Source organism: Chiloscyllium plagiosum, chromosome 5, assembly GCF_004010195.1.
Source record: "Chiloscyllium plagiosum isolate BGI_BamShark_2017 chromosome 5, ASM401019v2, whole genome shotgun sequence".
Taxonomy (NCBI): domain Eukaryota; kingdom Metazoa; phylum Chordata; class Chondrichthyes; order Orectolobiformes; family Hemiscylliidae; genus Chiloscyllium; species Chiloscyllium plagiosum.
This window is the reverse complement of record NC_057714.1, coordinates 52,545,348-52,570,443: the sequence shown is the minus strand read 5'-3', so window position 1 is coordinate 52,570,443 and position 25,096 is coordinate 52,545,348. Positions and strand designations below refer to the sequence as shown.

Sequence of the window (25,096 nt, the reverse complement as noted above, 5' to 3'; positions counted from 1 at the left end):
CTCCAATTTTGGTGTCATCTGCAAATTTACTAACTGTACCTCTTATGCTCGCATTCAAATCATTTATGTAAATGACAAAATGTAGAGTGGCCAGCACCGATCCTTGTGGCACTCCACTGGTCACAGGCCTCCAGTCTGAAAAACAACCTTCCACTACCACCCTCTGTCTTCTACCTTTGAGCCAGTTCTGTATCCAAATGGCTAGTTCTCCCTGTATTCCATGAGATCTAACCTTGCTAATCAGTCTCCCATGGGGAACCTTGTCGAATGCCTTACTGAAGTCCATATAGATCACATCTACTGCTCTGCCCTCATCAATCTTCTTTGTTACTTCTTCAAAAAACTCAATCAAGTTTGTGAGACATGATTTCACATGCACATGTTGACTATCCCGAATCAGTTCTTGCCTTTCCAATACATGTACATCCTGTCCCTCAGGATTCCCTCCAACCACCGAGTTAGGCTCACCGGTCTATAGTTTCCTGGCTTGTCTTTACTGCCCTTCTTAAACAGTGGCATCACGTTTGGCCAACCTCCAGTCTTCCAGCACCTCACCTGTGACTATCAATGATACAAATATCTCAGCAAGAGGCCCAGCAATCACTTCTCTAGCTTCCCACAGAGTTCTCGGGTACACCTGATCAGGTCCTGCGGATTTATCCACTTTTAACTATTTCAAGACATCCAGCACTTCCTCCTCTGTAGTCTGGACATTTTGCAAGATGTCACCATCTATTTCCCTACAGTCTATATCTTCCATATCCTTTTCCACAGTAAATACAATGCAAAATATTCATTCAGTATCTCTCCCATTTTCTGTGGCTCCACACAAAGGCCGTCTTGCTGATCTCTGAGGGGCCCTATTCTCTCCCTAGATATCCTTTTGTCCTTAATATATTTGCAAAAACCCTTTGGATTCTCCTTAATTCTATTTGCCAAAGCTATCTCAGGTCCTCGTTTTGCCCTCGTGATTTCCCTGTTAAGTATACTCCTACTTTCTTTATACTCTTCTAAGGATTCACTCGATCTATCCTGTCTATACCTGACATATGCTTCCTTTTTCTTAACCAAACCCTCAATTTCTTTAGTCATCCAGCATTCCCTATACCTACCAGCCTTCCCTTTCACCCTGTCAGGTATATACTTTCTCTGGATTCTTGTTATCTCATTTCTGAAGGCCTCCCATTTTCCAGCCATCCCTTTACCTGCGAACATCTGCCTCCAATCAGCTTTCGAAAGTTCTTGCCTAATACCGTCAAAACTGACCTTTCTCCAATTTAGAACTTCACCTTTTAAATCTGGTCTATCCTTTTCCATCACTATTTTAAAACGAATTGAATTATGGTCACTGGCCCCAAAGTGACACCTCAGTCACCTGCCCTGCCTTATTTCCCAAGGGTATGTCAAGTTTTGCACCTTCTCTAGTAGGTACATCCACATACTGAATCAGAAAATTGTCTTGTACACACTTAATAAATTCCTCTCCATCTAAACCTTTAACACAATGGCACCCAGTCGATGTTTGGAAAGTTAAAATCCCCTACCATAACTACCGTATTATTCTTACAGATAGCTGAGATCTCCTTACAAGTTTGTTTCTCAATTTCCCTCTGACTATTGGGGGGTCTATATCCATTGATCAGAAACTGAATTAAAGCAGCTGAAATAATAGTGCGACAACAATTGTAGGTTAGATTTCTGTGTTGAGTTACTCAACTCCAATAATATAGATATTACTATAAGGCGGAAGTCAGGAGTGTGACAGAATATTCTCTACTAGCCTGGATGGGTGCAGCTCCAACAACATTCAAGTTGTTTTACACAATCTAGGATAAAGCAGGCTGCTTGTTTGGCACTTTATTCATCATCTCCAACATTCACTCCCTACAATGATAGCAGTCGGTACCTCCCGTAAGAGGTGCCTTTCTCAGCTGCATTTTCCAAACTTGTGATCTTTACAGCACAGAAGGACATGATAACATTTTGTGATCACCTCAAAGCCACACACCATCCTGGCTTGGAACTGTATTGATGTTCTTTCATTGTTGCAGTGTCAAAGTTCGGGAACTGCATTCCTAACAAAGTATCCTGACCCCACAAGGACTGCTGTGGTTCACAAAGGCAGCTCACTACCACCTTTGCCAGGCCATTGGAGATAAACAATAAATGCTGGCCTAACCAGCAATGTCTACGTGCTAGGAATGATTTTTTTTTCAAAATGCTGGTCTTTGGGCTTTCTTGCTGCTTCGAGGAAAGATCAGCAATTGCAAAGCATGAGGATTAAATTGAGGGAAGGAAAACAGATAACCTGCATGAGGTAATATTCCTTTCAGCTTGATCTCTACAAGCATCAAAAACCAGTCCTGAAAAGACCAAGATGTCCTTCCTTTCTCTTTACGCTGGTAATGCTGGATGTGCACCTATTACAGTGCAGACAAGGTCTGCCCATTTCAGATAGTGTCATGGAGATAGAAACCCAATCTAATGGATCTCTCCAATCATTTTATCTCCCTGCAACACCTGGGAACTCTGGTTCAATGGAAACATTTGTCCTTTGTAATATTATCCTACCTGAAATGCAAGTAGGTAAATCAATTCAGGAAAATTCTGTTACTTTCATGGTGAAGAAAAGATTAGAATTCCTGCTATATTTGGCATTAAACCATTTTAAGTGTGATCATGAGAACACTGGAATTATTCAGATCATTGTTTGTTACATTATTGAAGTATATGGAGCTTCTTGTTATTCCTTTGTGTTGAATGTATCTCACATATTTTTGTCTAATTCAAATTCGACCATCTGCCATTGAGGGATTTGAAGTCAGGTCCCCAGAAGATTACCTGGGTCACTGGATTAAAAAGTCTAACGATAGTACTTCAGTACCATCACCACCCCTGATGAATGCATCTCACATTGCTGAAATAGTAATTAATAGCAGCTGCATACAGCTGTCAAGATCTGGGCTATAATTGTACTGATGGATTAAAGTGCCTTGTCAATTATTATAATTTTTTCATAGGTTCTGACTGGCAACACAGTCATTGGGAGCAACGTCATTTGTTTTCTTGGACTAAGACCAATAACATGCAGAACAATGTTAAATGAAACCAGTAAGAACTGTACAATATGATTCAATATTTTCTACAATTTTATCAAGTAACACAGATTCATAGAATTGATAAGGCTCAGGAGGAGGCCATTTGGCCCATTTTGCTGTCATTTGTTCTAGTACCAGTGCTAATCTCCTGCCTTTTCCCCATATCATTGCACATATCCCTATCCAAATAATCAGCCATTGTCCTTCTGACTGCTTTAATTGAATCTGCTTCCATTGCATTTCCAGGCAGTGTCATAGAGTCATAGAGGTTTACAGCATGGAACCTGACCCTTTGGCTCAGCTTGTCCATGCTGCCCAGTTTTCACAATTAATCTAGCCCCATTTGAGTCCATACCCATCCCTATCCATCCTTACCATGTACCTGTCCAAGTGTTTCTTAAATGACAAAATTATGCTTGCCTTCAGCGCTTTTGCATACCCTAATACTCGCTGCGTAAAAATGTTTTGTTTCACAAATCATTCTTGCTTTGTTTGCTCAGATATTCAAGCAAAGTTCATGTTTGGTTAGTATTAGTCATTCTCATGTTGAAGATTTCTGTAAGCTATTTTAAGACAAATGCTTTTTACATTTGATGGTACTGTTGGTCATATTGCTTCATTCCATAAGGTACATTGGTGGTTCTATCAAAAACAATCTTAAAGATAGATGAGGCTTAGATTTTCCAGGGTAGGGATGGCATACCCTGGTGGGAAGTCTGTCCGAATGGATTGACATTAAAAACAGGTTGCTCCCTTACATATCCACTGCCATATCAGGAAGTCATCATGAGTCAGCAGGAAGCCAATTGTTTGGTTGCCTGCAAAATTTTACATGGTCCCCACCGAAAATAAACCTGGTGATTTTGTAGGGGGCTAGTGGCACTTAAAAGCCAGCCCATTACATTTTCCACTGGTTGCAAAGCCTTGCAATTTCAAGATTTATATGTGCAAAGAATTGTAAGAGAAAACCTACCATCTCTTAGTTCCTCAGCACCAGCATGAACTGGACTAGCTTATCAATACTATGATTCTATGATTACTCTCCACATATGCTACCATACTGCAGAGTTTTTCCAGCAATTTCAGTTTTTATTTTTGTTTTTCTGATTTCTAGCATTTGCACTTCTTTTGGGTATTAATCTGTTAGAGGGCTCTTGTGTGGTCCAGTAGTTAGTGTTCCCACCAGTGAGCCTGAAGACCTGGATTCAAGACCCTCCTGCTCCAGAACACACTCTCTGAGCAGAATGATTAGGAAATATCTCAAGCTGAAAGCTGATCTTCACTAGGGAGGGGCAAAGTTACCTGAATATTTTATTTCAAGAGGTGGTCACATTCCCTTAGAATAGAGTCATCTGATGTGGTCAGGGATAGGGGTGCGGGGAGAGGCATGAGTGTGACTGAGGCACATCAGGGAGCAAGAAGACTGGAGCACACAAGGTGCAGTCCTCACAAATGATCAGTAGGTTTGAGAGATTTTTCTGCCAGTTTGGGTGAGAATAGATGTTTAGATGAACAGACTAGCCATGTTACGATGGCAAAGGAAGCCATTCAAGTGGGGGTGAGTAAAAGGAAATGTAATGGTAGGAGGGGATAGTACAATGGGAGGGATTAAAATTGTTCCCTGCCCAACCAGTGCCAGAATTTGGGATATCTGCCTTGGACAAGAACTTGCATGGGAGAGGAAGGGTTTAATGGTTATGGTGATACAGTGTTACACCATGGAGACAGATATCCAAACCAAATCAGCCGCTTTACCTCTGTATTCACAACACAGTAAAACCAAAATCTTCAAAGACCCTCAAAATTGACCTCAAAGGTTCCTAACCAGACCTTTGAATAACCAATCCCTGGCTGCAAATGATCAATTCCAAATACCAGATCCGACCTCACTTTATTATTAAGCCTACAGATAAGGGTGGTGCTGTTATAGTCTGGCACACTGACCTCTACATTGCAGAGACTGAGAGCCAGGTGTCAGATACCTCCACCTATCTCTCCCTGGACCATGACCCCATCCTGGCACATCAAGCAATTGTATTAACAACAGTCACTGACCTCATTACATCTAGTGATATCCCCCTAACTATCTCCAAGTTGTTAGCCCCTGAGCCCCACACAACTCGCTTCTACTTCCTTCCGAAAATCCATGAATAGAACTGCCCAGCCAGACCCATTGTTTCAGGTTGCTCCTGCCCCACAGAATTCATCTCTTCCTACCCTGACTCAGTCTTTTCTCCCCTGGTCCAATCTCTGCCCACATACATCCAGGGTTCCTCTGATGCCTTACGCCAGTTTCAGAATTTCCAGTTTGTAGGCTCCAGCAGGCTCCCCTTTGCCATGGAGGTGCAATCCTTTACACATTCATTCCCCACCAGGATAGTCTCAGGGCTCTCCACCTCTTCCTGCAGCAAAGGCCTGAATCATCCCCACTCACCACCGCACTCCTCCACTTCACCGACCTAATCCTCACCCTCAACATCTCTTTTAACTCCTCTCATTTTCTTCAGGTCAGAGGGGTGGCCATTGTGTGGGCCCCAGTTTTGCCTGTCTCTTTGTGAGGTATGTGGAACATTCCTTGTTCCAGTCCTATTCCGGCCACCACTCACAACTCTTTCTCTGATATATCAATGATATCATTGGTACTGCTTCCCTCTCTCATCTGGAATTGGAAAAGTTCCATCGATTTCGCTACCAATTTCCTCCCTGACCTCACTTTCACCTGGTCTATCTCTGACTCTTCCCGTTCTTTCCTCAATATCTCCGTTTCTGTTTCTGGAGACAAACTGGCCACTAATATCCACTGTAAACCCACTGACTCCCACAGCTACCTGAACTATATAGCCTCACATCCTACTTCCTGTAAAGACTCCATTCTCCCAGTTTCTCCGTCTCTGTCACCTATGTTCCGATGAGGTCAACTTCGACAAGAGAGCCTCTGAAATGTCCACCTTCTTCCTCAATTGGGGATTCCTCAGCACCGTTATTAACAGGACCCTCACCCACATCCGACCCATCTCCCACACTTGTGCTCTCATCCCCTCTTTTCCCAAATCTCTTGGTATTGTCGCATTTTGAGGTTTCTCTCTATTTTAATAATTAGCTGTTTTTTATTTTGACAAGCTCTTACACTTCATCTTGTTAAACTCCATCTGGTAAACTTTCACCTATTCGCCAAACTAATCCATATCTATTTATAAATTTCTTCATTGCATTTTGCTTAATCCCCTACTTTAGTGTCATTTGCAAACTTGGCTACAGCACTTTCTATTCCCATATCCAAGTTTTTAAAAAGATTGTAAGTAGCAGAGCCTCAAAGATGACTCTATGACTGAACTCTACTGCCTTCCACTAGGTACACATAGATGACCAGAAAAGGACCCATTTATCCCAATCCTCTGCTTTCTATTTTGATCAAACTCTTCCACTTCATCTTGTTAAATTCCATCTGGTAAACTTTCACCTATTCACCAAACTAATCCATGTCTATTTATAAATTTCTTCATTGCATTTTGCTTAATCCCCTACTTTAGTGTCATTTGCAAACTTGGCTACAGCACTTTCTATTCCCATATCCAAGTCTTTAAAAAGATTGTAAGTAGCAGAGCCTCAAAGATGACTCTATGACTGAACCTTACTGCCTTCCACTAGGTACACATAGATGACCAGAAAAGGACCCATTTATCCCAATCCTCTGCTTTCTGTTGTTTAGCCAATCCTAAATCCAAGCTAATATATTACCTCGCTCCCTATGTGATCGTAGCTTGTGTATTAAACTTTTGTGCAGCACCTTATCGAATAGAAAATATATTACATTTACAATATCCCCATTACCAACTTTGTTTGTTATATCTTATAAAAACACTGCCAAACCTTTCAGGCATAATTTACCCTTCATAAAACCATGCCGACTCTGATGGATTGCGGTTTCAATTTCCAAATGTCCTGTTACTCCTTTCTTAATAATGAGTTCCACTAATTTCCCAATGACTGATGTTAAGCTAATGTTCAATAGTTTTCTACCTTTTGCTTCCCTCCCTTTTTGAATAAGGGTGTTAAATTAGCATTATTCCAATCTACTTGAGCCTTTCCCAATCCAAGGAATTTTGGAATATTAAATCCACTCTGCCCACCGCCACTTCCTCATCAGGCTCCAGAGACTTGTCAGCTTTTAATCCCAATCGTTTGCTTGTGATGGTGACTGCTTTAAGCTCCTGCTTTTCTACAGTCTTTGCATTACCTGTTACTACTTGGATGGTTTTAGTGTCTTTCGTCATGAAAACTGAAGTAAAATATTGATTTAGTATCTCTGCCATTTCTGTGTTTCCCATGATTAATTCCCTAGTTTTGTTCTCTAAGGGACCAACATTACTTAAGCTAATCTCTTCCTTTATATATACTTATGGAAGCTTTGGCGATCCATTCTTATATTTTCCACTATTTTTCTTATAATTAATATTTGCTCTTTTCATTTTGTTTTAATCACTACTTTGTTGGTCTTTAAACGTTTTTCAATTCTCCATCCTGCCGCAAATCTTTTCAATATGACATACCTTAGGTTTTGCCTTTATGATATCATATAATCTCTACAGTGTGAAAACAGGTCCTTCGGCCCAACAGGTCCACACTGACATTCTGAACAGTAACCCACCCTAGACTGATTCCTCTATGCTATTACCTTATATTTATCCCTGACTAATGCACCTAACCTACATATCCCTGAACACAATGGGCAATTTAGCCTGACCAATTCATCTAACCTGCATATCTTTGGATTGTGGGAGGAAACCCACACAGATACAGGGAGAATGTGCAAACACCACACAGAGAGTTGCCCGAGGCTGGAATCGAACCTGGGTACCTGGCACTGTGAGACAGCAGTGCTAACCACTGAACCACTGTGCCGCCCCATCTTTGAATTCCTTGCTTAGCCTTGAATCCTTATACCCCTCCTAGAATCTTCCTTCATCTCTGGAATATATTTTAGTTGAAAGGAATTGAATATCTCCTTTAATATCTGCCACCATACATCAACTGTCCCACTTATAGTATTTCTGCCCAGTTCAGTAGGACCAAATCTGTCTTCAGACCTATATTACCGAAATAAATTACCTTTATTTAATACCAGAACACTAACATGGAACTCAAAGTGAATTTGAAATTCTAGTACACTATAATCACACTTCCCTAGAGGATCCTTTACGGTGAGGTTATTAATTAGAATCATAGAGCTGTATAGCACAGAAACACATCTTTCAGTCTAACTCTCCCATGCCGACCAGATATCCTAAATTAATCTGGTCCCATTTGCCAGCATTTGGCTATATCTCTCGAGAGCCTTCCTTTTTATATACCTTTATATAAAATGCCTTTTAAATCTTGTGCTTGTACCAACCTCCATCACCTCCTCTGCAGCTCATTCCATACATGCAGCACCCTCTGCATGAAAACATTGTGCCTTAGGTCCCTTTTATATCTTTCCTCTTTCAACTTAAACCTATACCCTCTAGTTTTGGACTTCCGTACCCTGGAGAAAAGACCTTGTCTATTCATTCAATCTGTGTACCTCATGATTTTATATCCATCACCCCACAGCCTCCAACATCCAGGGAAAATAGCCCCAGTCTTTTCAGCCTCTCCCTGTACCTTAAACCCTCCAACCTTGGCAACATTAAAAATCACACAACACCAGGTTATAGTCCAACACGTTTATTTGGAAGCAATAGCTTTCAGAGCAGTATTGATTTTTAACTTTGTTCACCCCAGTCCAACACCGGCACCTCCAAACTCTGGCAACATCTCCTTAAATCTTTTCTGAACCCTTTCAAATTTCAAAACATCTTTCCGAAAGGAAGGAGACCAGAAGTGAACATAGTATTCCAAAAATGGCCTAACCAAAATCCTGTACAGCTGGAACATGAGCTCCCAACTCCTATACTCAATGCACTGATCAATAAAGGCAAGCATACCAAATGCCTTCTTCACTATCCTCTCTACTTGTGATTCTATGGTCAAGGAGATATGAACCTGCACCCCAAGATCTCTTTGTTCAGCAACACTCCCCAGGACCTTACCATTAAGAGTATAAGTCCTGCTAAGATTTGCTGTCCCAAAATGCAGGAGTGTCATTGGAGTTTGGAGGAGTAAAGAGTGACTTGATTGGAATTTAAAAGATCCTGGATATATAAGATCTTGACATGGTAAAGGTGGAAAGGATGTTTCCTGCAGTAAAAGGGAAACAGTACTATGGTCGCTCGGAAAATGCAGAAGGTAGAGTAGGGGGAATGGCTAATTGGTGAGAGGGGCTCTACCTGTTGAACAATGAGGGAATAAGTGACCTCAGGGAGATTTCTAAAATAAATGAAATCTCGGGAATGATGCTCGCCAACTTGGAGGCGACATATAAGGAAAATGCAGAAGACAACAAATGTTAATTTAAAAAAGGGGAAACTTGTGGAATATAGGTAAAGCAGTGTTGCTTCTGCAGCTATAATTGCTTCTGCAAGATGATGAACCAACTTACACAATTGTATAATTGTTTCAGCAAAGAGCTGAGTTAGCTAAAACTTGCATGCAAAGATGAAACTATATGAAGGGAATACATAATTGCTTCTGCAAGATGATGAACTAACTTACACAATTGTATAATTGTTTCAGCAAAGAGCTGAGTTAGCTAAAACTTGCATGCAAAAGTTAAGATTAGGATGAGCAACAATGGAATATGTTATGGACAAGTAAATAAGGAGGAAAAGAACACTGAGCCATGCAAGCTCAGCACATTGCCTTCACATAGGCACGTAGTTGCAATTAAGGGATAAAACAAACAAGAGTAAGGCGCGCCAGGCTTAGAGTAGTGGGAGAAATAAACAAGGGCGGAGCACAACTAGGCAGGGGCAGAATACAATAAGGAATAGTGATAGGTTTGACACGTAATATGCAAGGCCAATGAAGTAAACGGGGAAGTACCGAGAGAGACTCAATTAAATTGTATAAATTGTGAAGTAATTTTTGGATTGGTGTGCCTACTTGTTAGCCACCCGTCTTGCAAGAATGTTTCAATAAAATTCGCTGCTTCAGAATTTGACTCAGAGTGAAATTTATTGATACGTGAGCTTTGATCCTTACAACTGGGGGCTCGTCCGGGATGTCCATCATCGCCAGTAGGGTAGGCACCGTCGACGGCTGGGAAGACACATCCCATTCCTTTTAGAACGGTCCCGTGATCCTCGGCGGTGGGTTCGCCGTTCTGGTTGACTGATCAAGATCCAATGAGAGTCTACCTGAACCAGGTGAAAGGGTTGTGAAGTGAGAAATTTAAGTAGGCACAGGGAGACATCAAGCCAGGCAACTCTATGCATGGACCAAGGTAATAAAATTGACTTTTAAGTACTGTCTTGGTGGCTGGGATTGAGTTCTAGTAGTTAATAGGGGACTGACGAAGGAACTCAGTATGGGTTGTGCTGGGAGTAAAGAAAGAGCCTCCGGGGAAAAGGGAGATGGAAATGGAGGCGGGGCCCCCGACAACATACCTCCAGAAAGTCCATTGGGGAGGATGTTGAGGAATTGGAAACATAGTACTTGTTAAGAGATCCTATGAGAAAGTATTTGGGATGGACCTGGAAGGGCTCGTAGCTGAAGGGCTAGTGAGGGTACACTTCATAACCAAGTTATGGCCAGACATCCAGAAAAAGATTCAAAAGATAGAGGGGTGGAGCGAGAAGCTTCTAGAGGAGTTGATGTGGAAAGCTCAGAAAGTGTTTGTGAGATATGGGGGGTGTGTGTGTGTGTGTGTGTGAGAGAGAGAAAAAGAGCTCTACAGCTAATAGAAAGTTTAACCCTTTGTGATTCGATTTGAATGCACCTTTGTTTGTTGGTGATTGAATGTTTGTGCTTTGTTTCCTGGAGCTTGAGATCCGGGACTGTTTTGAATCTGATTTCTATTATGGAAATTTAACATGATTTATTTTAAGGTTAAGGATTTTACAGTGATTATGAAATAAAATGTTAACTCCTGTTTTTTTTACAGGTCATGACTGCCTTACTATCAGTTTCTAACTAATCTCTTTTATCCTTACATAAAAGCCAACCTTATTCGATTTCAAATCAGCTTAATACAGAGGAAAACAACATTATAACCTTTTTTTTTGTGTGTTTCAGACTCATTTGTTTTCACTTAATTTTAAGATTGATGTGTTTCATTGGTGATTATGATGTGCCAGCCATAGCTTTATTTAGAAAGTCCCCTCCCTCAATGACAGTTGAAGTTTCAGTTCAACATTAGATTGTAATAAATCATCAAAAAAAAATCCTATGGTTAATATCCGTGACCTTGGATTCGGCCATTATTCATGCATTAGAAGTTTTTTTTTAACTTGATTAGACAAATTCTTTTAAGGCAGCTCCGGTTATTTCACGACCTATAGCATTGTAATTGAGCAATGACTGGTCAGGACTACTGAAGAAAACTAATTTTGGATTTAAATTAAGGGACTAAAACCAGGTAATTATAGTGGATTTATAAATTGGTTAAATGAGGTTAAAATGAAAATAAAGGCCAGGAGATCAACTACAGAAGGGAAGAGAATAATGCAATAAGAAGGATAAAGCAGCAGAGTACAGTTTTTAAAATGTTTTAGTCACTTGTTGGGTTTCCACCCTGAATAACAGATAATGATTATTTTATTTATTATTATAAATATTTATTATTAATTATATATATTATTATTTATATTATTAATATTTATAATAAATCAATTGTATTAGCCTGAATCAATATTAATTGGCAGGATTTCTTCACACATTCTCAGTGAACTGTCATATTAATTCATGGCTAATTTAAAACATGACTGCATTAATTCATTGTTAAGTAAAGAATGGGAAGCTACATTACTGGCCAGAGTGTGTGCAGGCAGTGGCAGCAACAGCCTTATTGGTAGAGGAAAGTCAGAAACCTACTTTTGGGGGAGCCTTAATAGTCAGCACCCCTCACCAGGTGCAGACCATATTAAAACAGAAAGCAGGATGATGGCTCACAGACTCTAGGATCTTGAAATATGAGGCAATCTTAATAGAGCAGAATGACCTTGTGTTAGTCACAGACAGTTGCTTAAATCCAGCTGCATTCCTATGGCGGGGAGAGGGGGAGGCCCTCAGCAATCCAGAACACGACTGCCTTGATATTATTGAATATCAGACGAAAGTGCGGATGGACTTAAGGGACATCCCACTGCATGCGGGAGCTCAGTTGTTTATCGACCGGTCCTCCCTGATGATTGAGGGTAAAAGACACAATGGATATGCTGTAGTAGACGGGATAGAGGGAAGCGTTATCGAGGCTGAAAGACTGCCTAACAGCTGGTCAGCCCAAACTTGTGAACTGTATGCCCTAGAAAGAGCTCTCAGAGCCTTAGGAGACAAGGAAAGAACGATGTACACAGACTCCAAATACGCTTTTGGAGTGGTACACACCTTCGGAAAAATTTGGCAAGAAAGAGGACTAATAAATAGCAGAGGAAAAGAACTAGCGCATGAGGAATTGATAAAACAAGAGCTGTTACTCCCAAGCGAAATAGCAATAGTTCATATAAACGGATATCAGAAGGGGAATGAACCGGAAATAAGAGGAAATAAACTGGCCGATGAGGTAGCTAAAGAAGCAGCCCTAAATCCACAAGGATCAGTGATATACTCCCTAATACCTACAACTCCAGATCTTCAGGGTGCCCCGTTGTTTGCTGCATAGGAGGAAAAGGAACTAAAAGATTTAGGGGCTGCAAAGACAGCAGATGGGCACTGGATGTTACCCGATGGGAGGGAAATGTTGAATAAAATGATGATGCGAGAAATTATGGTTGTCTTACATCGGGGAGTCACTGGGGAGTGCAAACAATGTGTGATTTAATCTTAAGGAAATATGGATGCAAAGGGATATATACGATAGCCAAACAGATATGTGAGGGATGTATAACATGCAAAAAAGTAAACAAGAAGGTGTTAAGGAAACAAGTCCCAGGAGGGAGAGAACCAGAGCATCCAGTTAGATTATACCGAATTACCCCGAGTGGGAAGACTGAGGTATATGCTGGTAATAGTTGATCATCTATCTGGATGGGTGGAGGCGTATCCTTTAGCCACTGCCTCCGCAAGTGGGGTGTCCAAGATAATACTTGAACACATAATCCCCAGATACAGGATAGTGGAGTGTATAGATTCGGATCAGGGAACTCATTTTACTTCCAGGGTATCCAAGGAATGATGAAGGGGTTAGGAATCTCCTGGGAGTTCCACACCCCTTGGCACCCACCTTCATCAGGGAAGGTTGAGAGAATGAATCAGATACTCAAGAGGCAGTTATCTAAACTAGTAATAGAAACCAGACTCCCTTGGACTAAGTGTTTACCTGTAGCCTTTTTGCGAGTCTGAACGGCCCCAAGGAAAGATATGGGGCTATCCCCTTATGAGATATTATTTGGCCTGCCCTATCTGGAAACGAAAGGGGAACTGCTGACCCTGGAGTCTAAAGATCTGTTCTTAAAGAAGTATATACTGGGCTTGTCCTCCTCTTTGTTTTTCCTCAGGAAACAGAGTTTATTGGCACAGATTCCACCCCTTGAATTCACTGTCCATCCGATCCAACTGGGAGATTGGGTCCTAGTCAAATCATGGACTGAGGCCAAATTGCAACCAGACTGGGAGGGGCTGTACCAGGCTCTTTTAACTACTGAAACGGCGATAAGAACGGCAGAGAAAGGCTGGACTCACTACACCCGGATTAAGGGGCCTGTGGAATCTACAGTTGAGAGAGAAGTCTGAACAACCAAATCAACAAAAGAACCACTTAAACTCAAGCTAAAAAGACTTTAAATAACTGATTATACAGTGGCAGTGCGAGCGCAGGTTAGTTTCTATAGTATTGTATGCTAAGTCTCTTGGTGCTTCAGTACCATTGTAGAATGGGGGGGATGTTTAGGTACACGATATTAGCTCTTCTAGTCCTAGGATTCTGTCAGACCCCGGTGTGGTCATCTTACTTAGAGATAACGGTTCCAGAAAGTACAAATCCACAAGTCATAGAAACAGATGCCTGCAGCCTAGTGGATTACGGAGATGTAAGAAGTCAGAGGCAATACAGTAACTCAGAGATACATCTTAGGTTCTATGAAGAAGGCCCCGAAGGGGGGGGGGCATGGGGTAGGGTTGACGGGAAGAAAGTGTCTCAGAGAGAGAAGTGTAAGGGATATCTTTGGGGTGGAGGATGTAAAGGATGGCGGAGGCAGGAAGACCATAAAGGTGATCTCTTGATTAATCCACTTGTCACAGTACACCGGAGCCCCTTCCGGCCAGCTCTTGACTGTCCCGATTAAAAGTGTAACCCTATATATTTAACAATAAATAAAACCTCATGGCATGAAGCAGTTTTGGGGGGAGGAACCTATCAGGTCCAATTAAACAAAATATTTGGGACAGAGATGAAAGCAGATGGGAAGGATTTTTTGGGATGTTGTTTCAATATACAGGTGCAAGACGGAACCCAAGTAGAAAGGAATAATAAAGTCCCTTACTCTGACCCTAAGGTGATAAAATTGTAAAGGTAAAAGATTTAAAACAGACCATTGAAGTAGAAACAGGATATGGGGATACAAATGCCTGGGTTGAATGGGTAGAATTCATTGTGAAAAGTCTGAATAAAAGCAATTGTTATGCATGTGCCTCTGGGAGACCAATGACCCAAGTAGTCCCCTTTCTGCTCAGGTGGAAGCGAGACAGGAGGGGCATGACATGCATGATAGCCCTGTATCAGGATGACACCGCATGAAGTAATGAAAATTGTAAGCCCCTTCTATTAATGTTCCCTCCCTTAAAGAAGGAAGATTTAAAAATACCCCCCATGTTTTCTGTCGTGGTCAGAAATCACACATCGTGTGTAAACAGACGAGGAACAAATTGGTCCAGATACTTGGGGAGCTGAAATCATGTACCAAAATTGAGTATGTGACGGAAACAGACAAGGGAGAGAACTACTCAGCATTAAGGATTCCCCGAGCGGATCTGTGGTGGTACTGCAGAGGGAAAATATTGAGACCCACCCTACCTCCAGATTGGAGGGGCATGTGTGCGATTGTGGAACAAATTGGTCCAGATACTTGGGGAGCTGAAATCATGTACCGAAATTGAGTATATGACGGAAACGGACAAGGGAGAGAACTACTCAGCATTAAGGATTCCCTGAGCGGATCTGTGGTGGTACTGCAGAGGGAAAATATTGAGACCTACCCTACCTCCAGATTGGAGGGGCATGTGTGCGATTGTGCAATTGGCAATCCCGTTCACCCTGGCATTTGAAAAGAAAGAGATAGTAAAGAAAGGGGGACGGAGTAAGAGATCACTATTGGATACTTTGTTTGTTGATCGGATCTATCTGGACTCTATAGGAATTCCAAGAGGGGTACCCAATGAGTTCAAGACTCGTAACCAGATCACAGCAGGTTTTGAATCGGCTCTCTTCTGGTGGGTAACAGTCAACAAAAATGTGGACTGGATAAATTATATTTTCTATAATCAGCAAAGGTTCATTAATTACACTAGAGACGCAATTAAAGGCATAGCCGAACAACTTGATGCAACCAGCAGAATGGCCTGGGAGAATAGAATGGCCCTAGACATGATCCTAGTGGAAAAAGGGTGTGTGTGTGATGTTAGGAGGGAGCTGTTGTACCTTTATTCCAAATAACACAGCCCTAGATGGGTCTATTACTCGGGCCCTGCAAGGCCTAACAACACTGGCAGAAGAACTAGCCAAAAACTCAGGAGTCAACACATCACTCACCGGGTGGGTGGAGTTGGAGTTTGGAAAGTGGAAGAGTGTGGTGATTTCAGTCCTTACCTCTTTGATTGTGGTGGCAGGAGTACTGATCGCAATAGGATACTGTATCCTACCTTGCGCACGAGGGCTAACCCAAAGGCTGATTGAAACAGCTTTGGCCTCACAAATGCCCCTAAAGAGCGATCGGGGAGAGGGGCTCTACCTGTTGAACAACGAGGGAATAAGTGACCTCGGAGAGGTTTCCAAAATAAATGAAATCTCAGGGATGATGCTCGCCAACTTGGAGGCGACATTTAAGGAAAATGCAAAGACAACAAATGTTATTTAAAAAAAAGGGGAAAATTGTGGAATATAGGTAAAGCAGTGTTGCTTCTGCAGCTATAATTGCTTCTGCAGGGTGATGGACTAACTTACACAATTGTATAGTTGTTTCAGCAAAGAGCTGAGTTAGCTAAACTTGCATGCAAAAGTTAAGATTAGGAACAACAACAATGGAATATTTAATGGACAAGTCGATAAGGAGGAAAAGAACACTGAGCCATGCAAGCTCAGCACATTGCCTTCACGTAGGCACCAGGATGAGCCAAGTTAGTTGCAATTAAGGGATAAAACAAACAAGAGTAAGGGACGCCAGGCTTAGAGTAGTGGGAGAAGTAAACAAGGGCGGAGCACAACTAGGCAGGGGCAGAATACAATAAGGAATACTGATAGGTTTGACACATAATATGCAAGGCCAATGAAGTAAACGGGGAAGTACCGAGAGAGACTTAATTAAATTGTATAAATTGTGAAGTAATTTTTGGATTGGTGTGCCTACTTGTTAGCCACCCGTCTTGCAAGAACGTTTCAATAAAGTTCGCTGCTTCAGAATTTGACTCAGAGTGAAATTTATTAATACATGAGCTTTGTTCCTCACAGTCAAGGAGTAAATGATAGGTGGGAATAGAGCCCAATAAGAGAGAAGACAGTGAAATTAATGAACGTGGACAAGAGAAAAGATTGGAACGGAGATCCTATCGGAGAAAGAAGCATAACTTCTTTAAGGTAGTCATGATTTGGAGGTGCTGGTGTTGGACTGGTGGGTGATTTTTTTTAACTTTCTTCAAGTTAGACATGACTGGAAGAGATGTGGCAGTGAGTTTAAAAACTACATAAAAACCGAAAGAACTGTGGATGTTGGAAATCAGAAACAAAAGCAGAAATTGCTGGAAATGCTCAGTTACCATCAGTTCTAAGGAAGGGTCACTGGACCTGAAATGTTTTCTCTACAGAAGCTGCCAGACCTGCTGAACTTTCCCAGCAACTTCTGTTTTTTTTTTGCTTTTCAGCATTTGTTGTGTTTTGTTTTCGACCTTGTGTGTTCTCTGGGGCTGCTCTTTTAGGTGTTGTCAATTTTATTTGTATCACCTACCAACCTGGAGTGCGCCAAGTCTGAGCTCCAGCGTTCACTCGGGTTTGAGCCTCGAGGGGGCGCTGAGTGCGCTGGCGGCTGGCGGCTCCCATCTTTCCTCTCACTCAATCATCCTTAGCAGCAGCGCGGGATTCGAGCCGTTGGGAGCGTCCGGATCTGAGCCGGAGAAATAGGTCAGGGGTCAGCGTGACGGCTCGAGAGGGCATCTCGCGCCTGGGTCAGGGTGACGGCTCGAGAGGGCTGGGTCAAAGGTCACAGTAGGCATTTGGTCAGCTTTGGTAGAAGAGGGCTCCCGCAATGGCTCCAAGGTTATGGTGATGGGGGATTGATGGCCAGCCGCCGTACATGACTCCCTTCCCCCGTAGTGCGGACTGAGGTAAAAGCCTCTTCTTTCTCACTCTCTCTGCTTGCCACGGGGGTTAAACACACACAAACTGGCTCAAAGGGGGGGAAAAAAACTTAAGTCGGTGAACAAAATCAGTAAACCTTAGGAAACATTGTAAAGATAATCTTGTTGCTGGTTTGGATTAAGTCATTTCGTGCGCCAATGGCATAGGCTGAGCAGTTTAAGCCAAAGTGTTTGCCCGTGGTTAACAGAGCTTTTGTTCAAGAAAGTTTGTTGAAGAAAAATACAGTGCAATTAATTAGTGCCAAATCAAAGCCATTTTTACTTCTGTCTTCTCTTTTACTTAGGTTCAATAGAATGCAGCCTGCTGATGAGGTACACCTCAGCGAATGGCAGAAACATTATTTTAATATAACTTCCAATGATTGCACACCCGGACAGAAGGCTGATGCTTACCGTGGACAAATTTTACAGTTGCAGTATGCATGGGCAAACTCTGATATCAGTTGGGACTGCACTGCCAACTCGTTCAGGAGATGCACTGAAAAATATGCAGCCATTATTGACTCGGATAATGCAAAGATTGGGCTGAATAATTATGCTGGCAGTATTCTCAGTTTGTCAAGATGCCAAAAGAATGAAAGCAATCAGTGGCAGTCGTCGTTAACCGAAAACAATATTTTCAAGTTAAAAAGTGTGCAGGAGATGTTTAAATCTAGTAAAGTAGCTCGGGATTTGCTGGTACCCGCATCTGATGCTTCAATAGTAGTCGGTAAAACCAATAGTGTGGCAAATTTAGACTGTCATAAAATAGAAACTTCACCCACTGATACAAAAGACTCAGTTCCTAAAATTAAAAATGTAATCTTGTGCTCTGATGTACCTTCAAGAAATGTTAATGAAAATTATCCTTCAGACAAGTACTCCGCAAGTGCCTTTACATGTCCGAAAATGGTGCAAGGTCTCTCGGCTGCTCTGTCAGTGACTGATGACACTAGTGCTTTAAAGTCTACAGGTACAGTTTCATCAACAATTTTAAAAAATCTCAATGGTGACCCTTTATTTGGATTGGGCACAGAGGCATATTGTACTATACCTCAGATAGGAACGGTATCTGGACAGTGTACGCCTCTTAATGGCAATTTGGCCCCGGATGCACCAGGTAGCACATCTAAGAGAAAGTCTTCCCAGATATCTAGAGATGGTGATTCGCATACTGACATGATGTATGGCCATTTTCAAAATCGAAACTGGACTAATTATAAGCAAAAGAATTTTGATAATATGACCAGAAATACAAAATCTGAAGATTGTAGTACTGCTGCTGTTGATGAAGGTTTCATAACTTGTTTTAAAACGGCAAAGGAGCAACTACATGTTGTTCAACAGAAAAAGTTTGGAAATCGGTCTCAATCTCAGCGACTACCAGTAACAACATTGTACAATAGTTCAAAGAAGTCTTTAGGCACAGTCAGGTCACGTGGCTTATTTGGCAAATTCGTTTCTCCAGTATCAAAACAGGATAATGGAGATGAAAATGCTGGACTGTGTGCAGTGCCTCAAGAGAACAATTCTTCTGAAGCCTCCCTACTTGTGGATGAGCGTTTGAAGAACCTTGAGCCAAAAATGATTCAACTTATTATGAGTGAGATCATGGACCATGGCCCCCCAGTGAACTGGGATGATATAGCTGGGCTGGAGTTTGCTAAAACAACAATTAAGGAGATAGTGGTTTGGCCAATGCTTAGACCTGATATTTTTACTGGTCTCCGTGGTCCACCCAAAGGAATTCTTTTATTTGGCCCGCCTGGAACAGGTAAAACTCTAATTGGTAAATGCATTGCATGCCAGTCAGGGGCAACATTTTTCAGCATCAGTGCTTCATCACTAACTTCCAAGTGGGTTGGAGAAGGTGAAAAAATGGTACGTGCGATGTTTGCTGTAGCACGCTGCCACCAGCCTGCAGTCATCTTCATTGATGAAATTGATTCTCTGTTATCTCAAAGAGTTGATGGTGAACATGATTCTTCGAGAAGAATAAAAACTGAGTTCTTGGTGCAGTTAGATGGTGCGGCTACTTCAGCAGATGATCGCATTCTTGTGGTGGGAGCCACAAACCGGCCCCAAGAAATAGATGAAGCAGCTCGTCGACGTCTGGTCAAAAGACTGTACATCCCTTTACCAGAAATGTCAGCAAGGAGGCAGATAGTAATGAAGTTAATGTCTCATGAAAACTGTTCACTAAATCCAGAGGAATTAGAGTTGATAATTGAACAATCTGAAGGATATTCAGGAGCTGACATGACTCAGCTTTGTCGTGAGGCAGCTTTGGGGCCAATCCGCAGCATTCAGATAGCAGACATTTCCACTATCACACCTGACCAAGTACGGCCTATTGCATTCATTGACTTTAAAAACGCATTGGTAAATGTGCGACCAAGTGTGTCTCTGAAAGACCTTGAACTGTATGAGGAATGGAATAAAACGTTTGGTTGTGGCAGATGACTATGGAAAATTTGCATAGAAATTTAAGAACATAAAGGTTAACATCTATCAGAATTTTACAAAGTTACCTTTATGATGTTGGATGTTTGTTCTTTCAAGCAAGTGTAGTAAAGATATCTTGCAGAAATGTTTTCAGGAATGTAATTATATTTAATTCAGTTTAAATCGCTTTGTTCTATATTGACAGCACATTGTCAAAATTCAGGCTGCGGGAATCTTTACCTCTGTCAGACAATGTCATTCAAACCAGCCCCCTTTTTATGTTTAAGCTTGAACTTTATGACTGGATTTCCTAGTTTGTGATTTTTTTTCTCCTGAACACTGGCATAGAGACAATTGTTCATCTGCTACACACTGTTTTGACCTTTGTTCACTAATGTTTAGTTGAACACGTGAAATTACCATACAATGTCCACAAATTCATAATGGCCATCCAGACAAATGTGACTGATAATTTCTTTCTATTTTTGGATTACAGGACAGCTACATTTACAAAAATGAAGGAGAATATGAAATATATACATTAGGTAGACCTCTTTAGCAGGGATAGCACAAATGCCAATAACCAATTGAAACTTTTAAAATTATTCTAAAGCTAAATGAAAACACTAATCCCTGGTATCAAAAGAAGAACGTAAAACAAAAATAATTGATATGCTGGTGATGTGTAAGAACCAATAGGATTTGAACTAAAATGCTTTATGGATTAAATGAAAATAAATGCTAGGAAAATAGGGATAGATCTCTTAAGTTTCCCTTGTGCCATCCAAACATGCATTAAAGCAGCTGGAGGATTAATTGGAAGAAGATTTTGGATAATTGTTACTGACAGCTTTACAAGCTATGTTGGTTGTTAAAAAGATAATGAGAAGATAGAATTATAAAAGGACACTATGGAGTAAATTGGTGGATTCCCAAAAAAAGCCCGTGATTTTAACTGGTTACTTTGCGTCCATCTATATTCTAGTAGCTGATGCTTGGCTGCCATTGATATAATATGTTGTTAGTGCTAAACACAATAAAAATAGATAAATTCTGGGATAGAATAAGGGATCTGATCTCATAGTATGAATAGATCTTTCAGCATTCACCACTGTGATAACAGAGAGTTAAAAGTTCTGAAGAAAAGACATTGGACTCAATGTTAACTGTTTGTTTCTCCATAGATGTTTCCAAACCAGCTATCTTACTCTAATATTATGGCTTCCGGTCCTGTATTCTCCCACAAGAGAAAACAATCTATTCTGTCAGGCCTCTAAAAAACCTTATGTTTCAATAAGGTCACCTGCCATTCATCTAGACTCTAATGGCTACAAGCCCAAACTACTCAATATGTCCTCATAAGAAAATTCCCCCATGCCCAGGATAAACCTAGTGAAATGTCTCTCAATTGTCTCCAGTGCCACTATATAATTCCTTAAATAAAGGGACCAAAACTATTCACTGTGTTATGTATGGTATAACTAGTGCTTTATATATAGCAGCACTTTCCTATTTTATGCCTTATTCTATTTGAAATAAAGGCCGACATTCTTTACCTTCCCAACTATCTGCTGAACCTGTTAACCTAACATTTTTGTGATTTGTGCTTGTCCTTGTCTTACAATTAAAACTAAAGTGAACCCCAAATCTTACGGAGCTTCCATTTAGCATTGATAGGTGGCTTTTGCTCGTGCTGCATCAGAAGTAAAGACATCTTTCACTAAATGCCATTTCAGAACTGGATCATATTTGTAGAAGTTAGTTGCTTTTCAAATTTCACAGCTCCATGGCTTAAAAATGGATTGTTCATTTGCTGTTCCTCTGTAAAAATCATCAAATTCCTTTTCTGACATTACCAAATCTTTACCTACACCATAGGGGACTGCAACAATTCAAGCAGGTGGTTCAACATTACTGTCTCCCAATTACACAATGAGCAATAATGCTGGCCTTGTTTGTAGTGCCAAGCCAAAAAGAAATTAAAAATCTGCTAATTGATTTGACGACAAGTTGCACATTAGATGAGGTGAAGCCAAGAGCGTACCAAGTTGGTACCAAACTTCATACTGCTTGACATAGCTAATCAGCTTTCTGCCAAGCATTTCAATACACCAGGTATTTAACTGTGCAAGATCATCCACCAATTTTCCATAAGCTTCTTCAACAAAATCTAATCGAAATCTACAGCAAAACGTATGCACAACATCCCCTCGTATCATAATTGTTCCTACCCTTGCTGCAGCCACGTTGACTTGTGTACCATGACCTACGCTATGCTACCTGTATATGAGCTGCTGGGTGTAAGTTTCCAAGCAAGTCACAATATTTCTGCATCACTGTTTTCCTGCTTTTCTATCTCTGGCGTTTCCACCACTTCTTGGCCATGTTGCTGTATTTGAGTATGTGGAAATCAAGTGCCACAAAAGTAGGTTTGTGCAGTGAAGGAGGAAACCAAGAAGTGAATGCTTACATCATAAGTAGCTTTTAAATCAGAAGAGATTGTAGGATGATGGCAAGTAAGATATGAGAAGGTGGACTAGGTAGAGGGATACTGTCATTTTTAACCGTGTAAATCGCACTGATGGCTATGTGCTCGACCACAGTTATTTTAATGATGGCGACCACTGTCTCTTCCACTAGGAAATGGAGTTGAAGCTATGCCTCCTGCCCACCATTTAGATACTACTAACACTGCTATACATAATGTCCTGTATGAGTTAGGGAATACTGTTTGTATAGAGTAGTTGTCATTCAATAACAATATAAACAGATTGATATGGGTTTGTAACACTGTGGTTCTAAGTATGTGAAGGTGATTTGTGACTTATAAACTTGTGACTTCAATTTTCTATCACTAGGAGTAGCTCAGCACCCACCTTTAGGACATAGCTGCGGATGGGTCTGTGACAAATGCTGAAGGAAACAACAAAGGGAAAAACCTAATTGCCTTCATCCTCACAAATCTACTTGTTGCAGATGTGTCCATCTGTGACAGTATTGGCAGGGACAATCACTGTACAGTCCTTGAAATGATACACTCCATTGTTTTGTGTGACATTACTAATATTGATAGAACTTGAATAGATCTAGCAACACAAACTGGACATGATGTGGGCCATCAGGTGGAGCAACATTGTTTTCAATTATGATTTGTAAACTCATTCTGTAGCATATCCTCCACTCTACCATTATTATCAAACTGAGAGATCAACACTGATTCAATGAAAAGGAGCGCATACCAGAAGCAGCAACAGGTATACCTGAAAATAAGGTGAAAACCGGCTGATGCAAAAACAGAACTATTTGATGCCAAATGGCTGAAACAGCATACAATAGAGAGAGTTCAGAAACACCACATCAGACATAAGCACTGCACTGCTGTCACATCCAGTCATGAATTGTGTTGGACAAATGAACAAGTAACAGGAGGTGGAGGCTGCATAGATATGCCCATCCCAAATAATGGGGAAGCCCAGACAACAAAGCAAAAAAATATCGACTGAAATATTTGCATCCATCTTCAATCAAAAGTGATGAGTGAATGATATATGTCAGTCTCTTCCAGAGATCTCCAGCAACACAGGTGACAATCATCAACCTTCCAGATTCACTCTACATAATGTTAAATAACAGCTAAATGCCCTCTACACTGCAAAGACTATGGGTCTAGATAGCATTCCAGCACTGGACTGAAGACATGCTCCAGAACGAACAATAGCCCAAGCAAAGCTGTTCCAGTACAGCCACAATACTGGCATCTACCTATCACCATGGTAAGACCTGGGCACAAAGAATAGGCCAAATCCAATCTGGCTAGTTACAGTCTTATCAGGGGATGGAAGGGGTTGCTTACCTTGCTATCAAGCAGCACTTACAAAGGAATAACCTGCTCATTGATGCCCAGAGCTCCACCAGGCCCACCTGGCTCCTGACCTCATTGCAGGCTTGGTCGAAACATCGACAAAAGAGCTAATAAACAGCATTGAGATAAGAGTGACTGCCCATGACATCAATGCAGCATTTGACCAATAGTGGCATTAAGGAGCACTAGCAAAACTGGAGTTTATGAGAATCGGGAATATCTCTCAGACGGTTGGAGCCACTACTAGAATAGAAGAAGATTGCTGGGGATCAATGTTCTCAGTAACAGGACATCACTGTAGAAGTTCCTCATGATAGTTTTCTAGGCCCTAACATCTTCAGCTGCTTCCTCAATGACCTGCCCATCATTAGGTCAGAAGTGACTGTAAATAAGTTCACCAATGACTGTAAATATTCAACATAATAGCTCAGCTACGGAAACAGATGGTGTACATACACAGTAAGATCAGGACAACATCCAAGCTTGGGCTGATAAATGGCAAGTAATATTGACACTCCACAAATACTAAATAATGACCCTCTCCAACGAGAAAGAAATTAACTAGCACTATTGTTGTTCAATGGCATTAATGTCACTGAGTTCCTCATCATCAACAATCCTGGGGCTTCAATGGACCAGACTTTTCCACTTCATTGATGACTGTATCGGCGCCACCTTGTGCTCCCATGAGGAGGTTGAACAGTTCATCAACTTCACAAACACATTCTACCCTGACCTTAAGTTCACATAGACCATCTCTGACACCTCCCTCCTCTTCCTGGACATCTCTGTCTCTATCTCTGGTGACCAACTCAACACAGACATCTATTTCAAACCCATCGATTACCACAGCTACCTTGACTACACCTCCTCAAACAACCCCCCCGCCCTGTAAAAACGCGATCCATTACTCCCAATTCCTCCACCTCCACCATATAGAGTCATAGAGATGTACAGCATGGAAACAGACCCTTCAATCCAACCTGTTCATGCTGACCAGATTTCCCAACCCAATCTAGTCCCACCTGCCAGCACCCGGCCCATATCCCTCCAAACCCTTCCTATTCATATA

The 25,096-nt window shown here is 41.3% G+C and overlaps 1 protein-coding gene and 1 pseudogene across 2 annotated transcripts; both read left to right on the top strand.

Moving 5' to 3' along the window:
* Window positions 1-16,671, top strand: part of LOC122550248 — a 37,017-nt pseudogene extending 20,346 nt beyond the window's left edge.
* A 685-nt stretch (window positions 16,672-17,356) lies between these two features.
* fignl1 (fidgetin-like 1) lies at window positions 17,357-24,053 on the top strand. 2 transcript variants are annotated; one of them, XM_043690109.1, is made up of 2 exons: window positions 17,357-17,502; window positions 18,023-24,053. In XM_043690109.1, the coding sequence occupies exon 2, from the start codon at window positions 18,033-18,035 to the stop codon at window positions 20,178-20,180; it is 2,148 nt and encodes a 715-aa protein (XP_043546044.1). In that variant the 5' UTR covers window positions 17,357-17,502; window positions 18,023-18,032; the 3' UTR covers window positions 20,181-24,053. The 2 variants fall into 2 exon arrangements, with proteins under 2 accessions (XP_043546044.1, XP_043546043.1); XM_043690108.1 differs by lacking the exon at window positions 17,357-17,502 and adding an exon at window positions 17,509-17,705.
* Window positions 24,054-25,096: the final 1,043 nt, after the last annotated feature.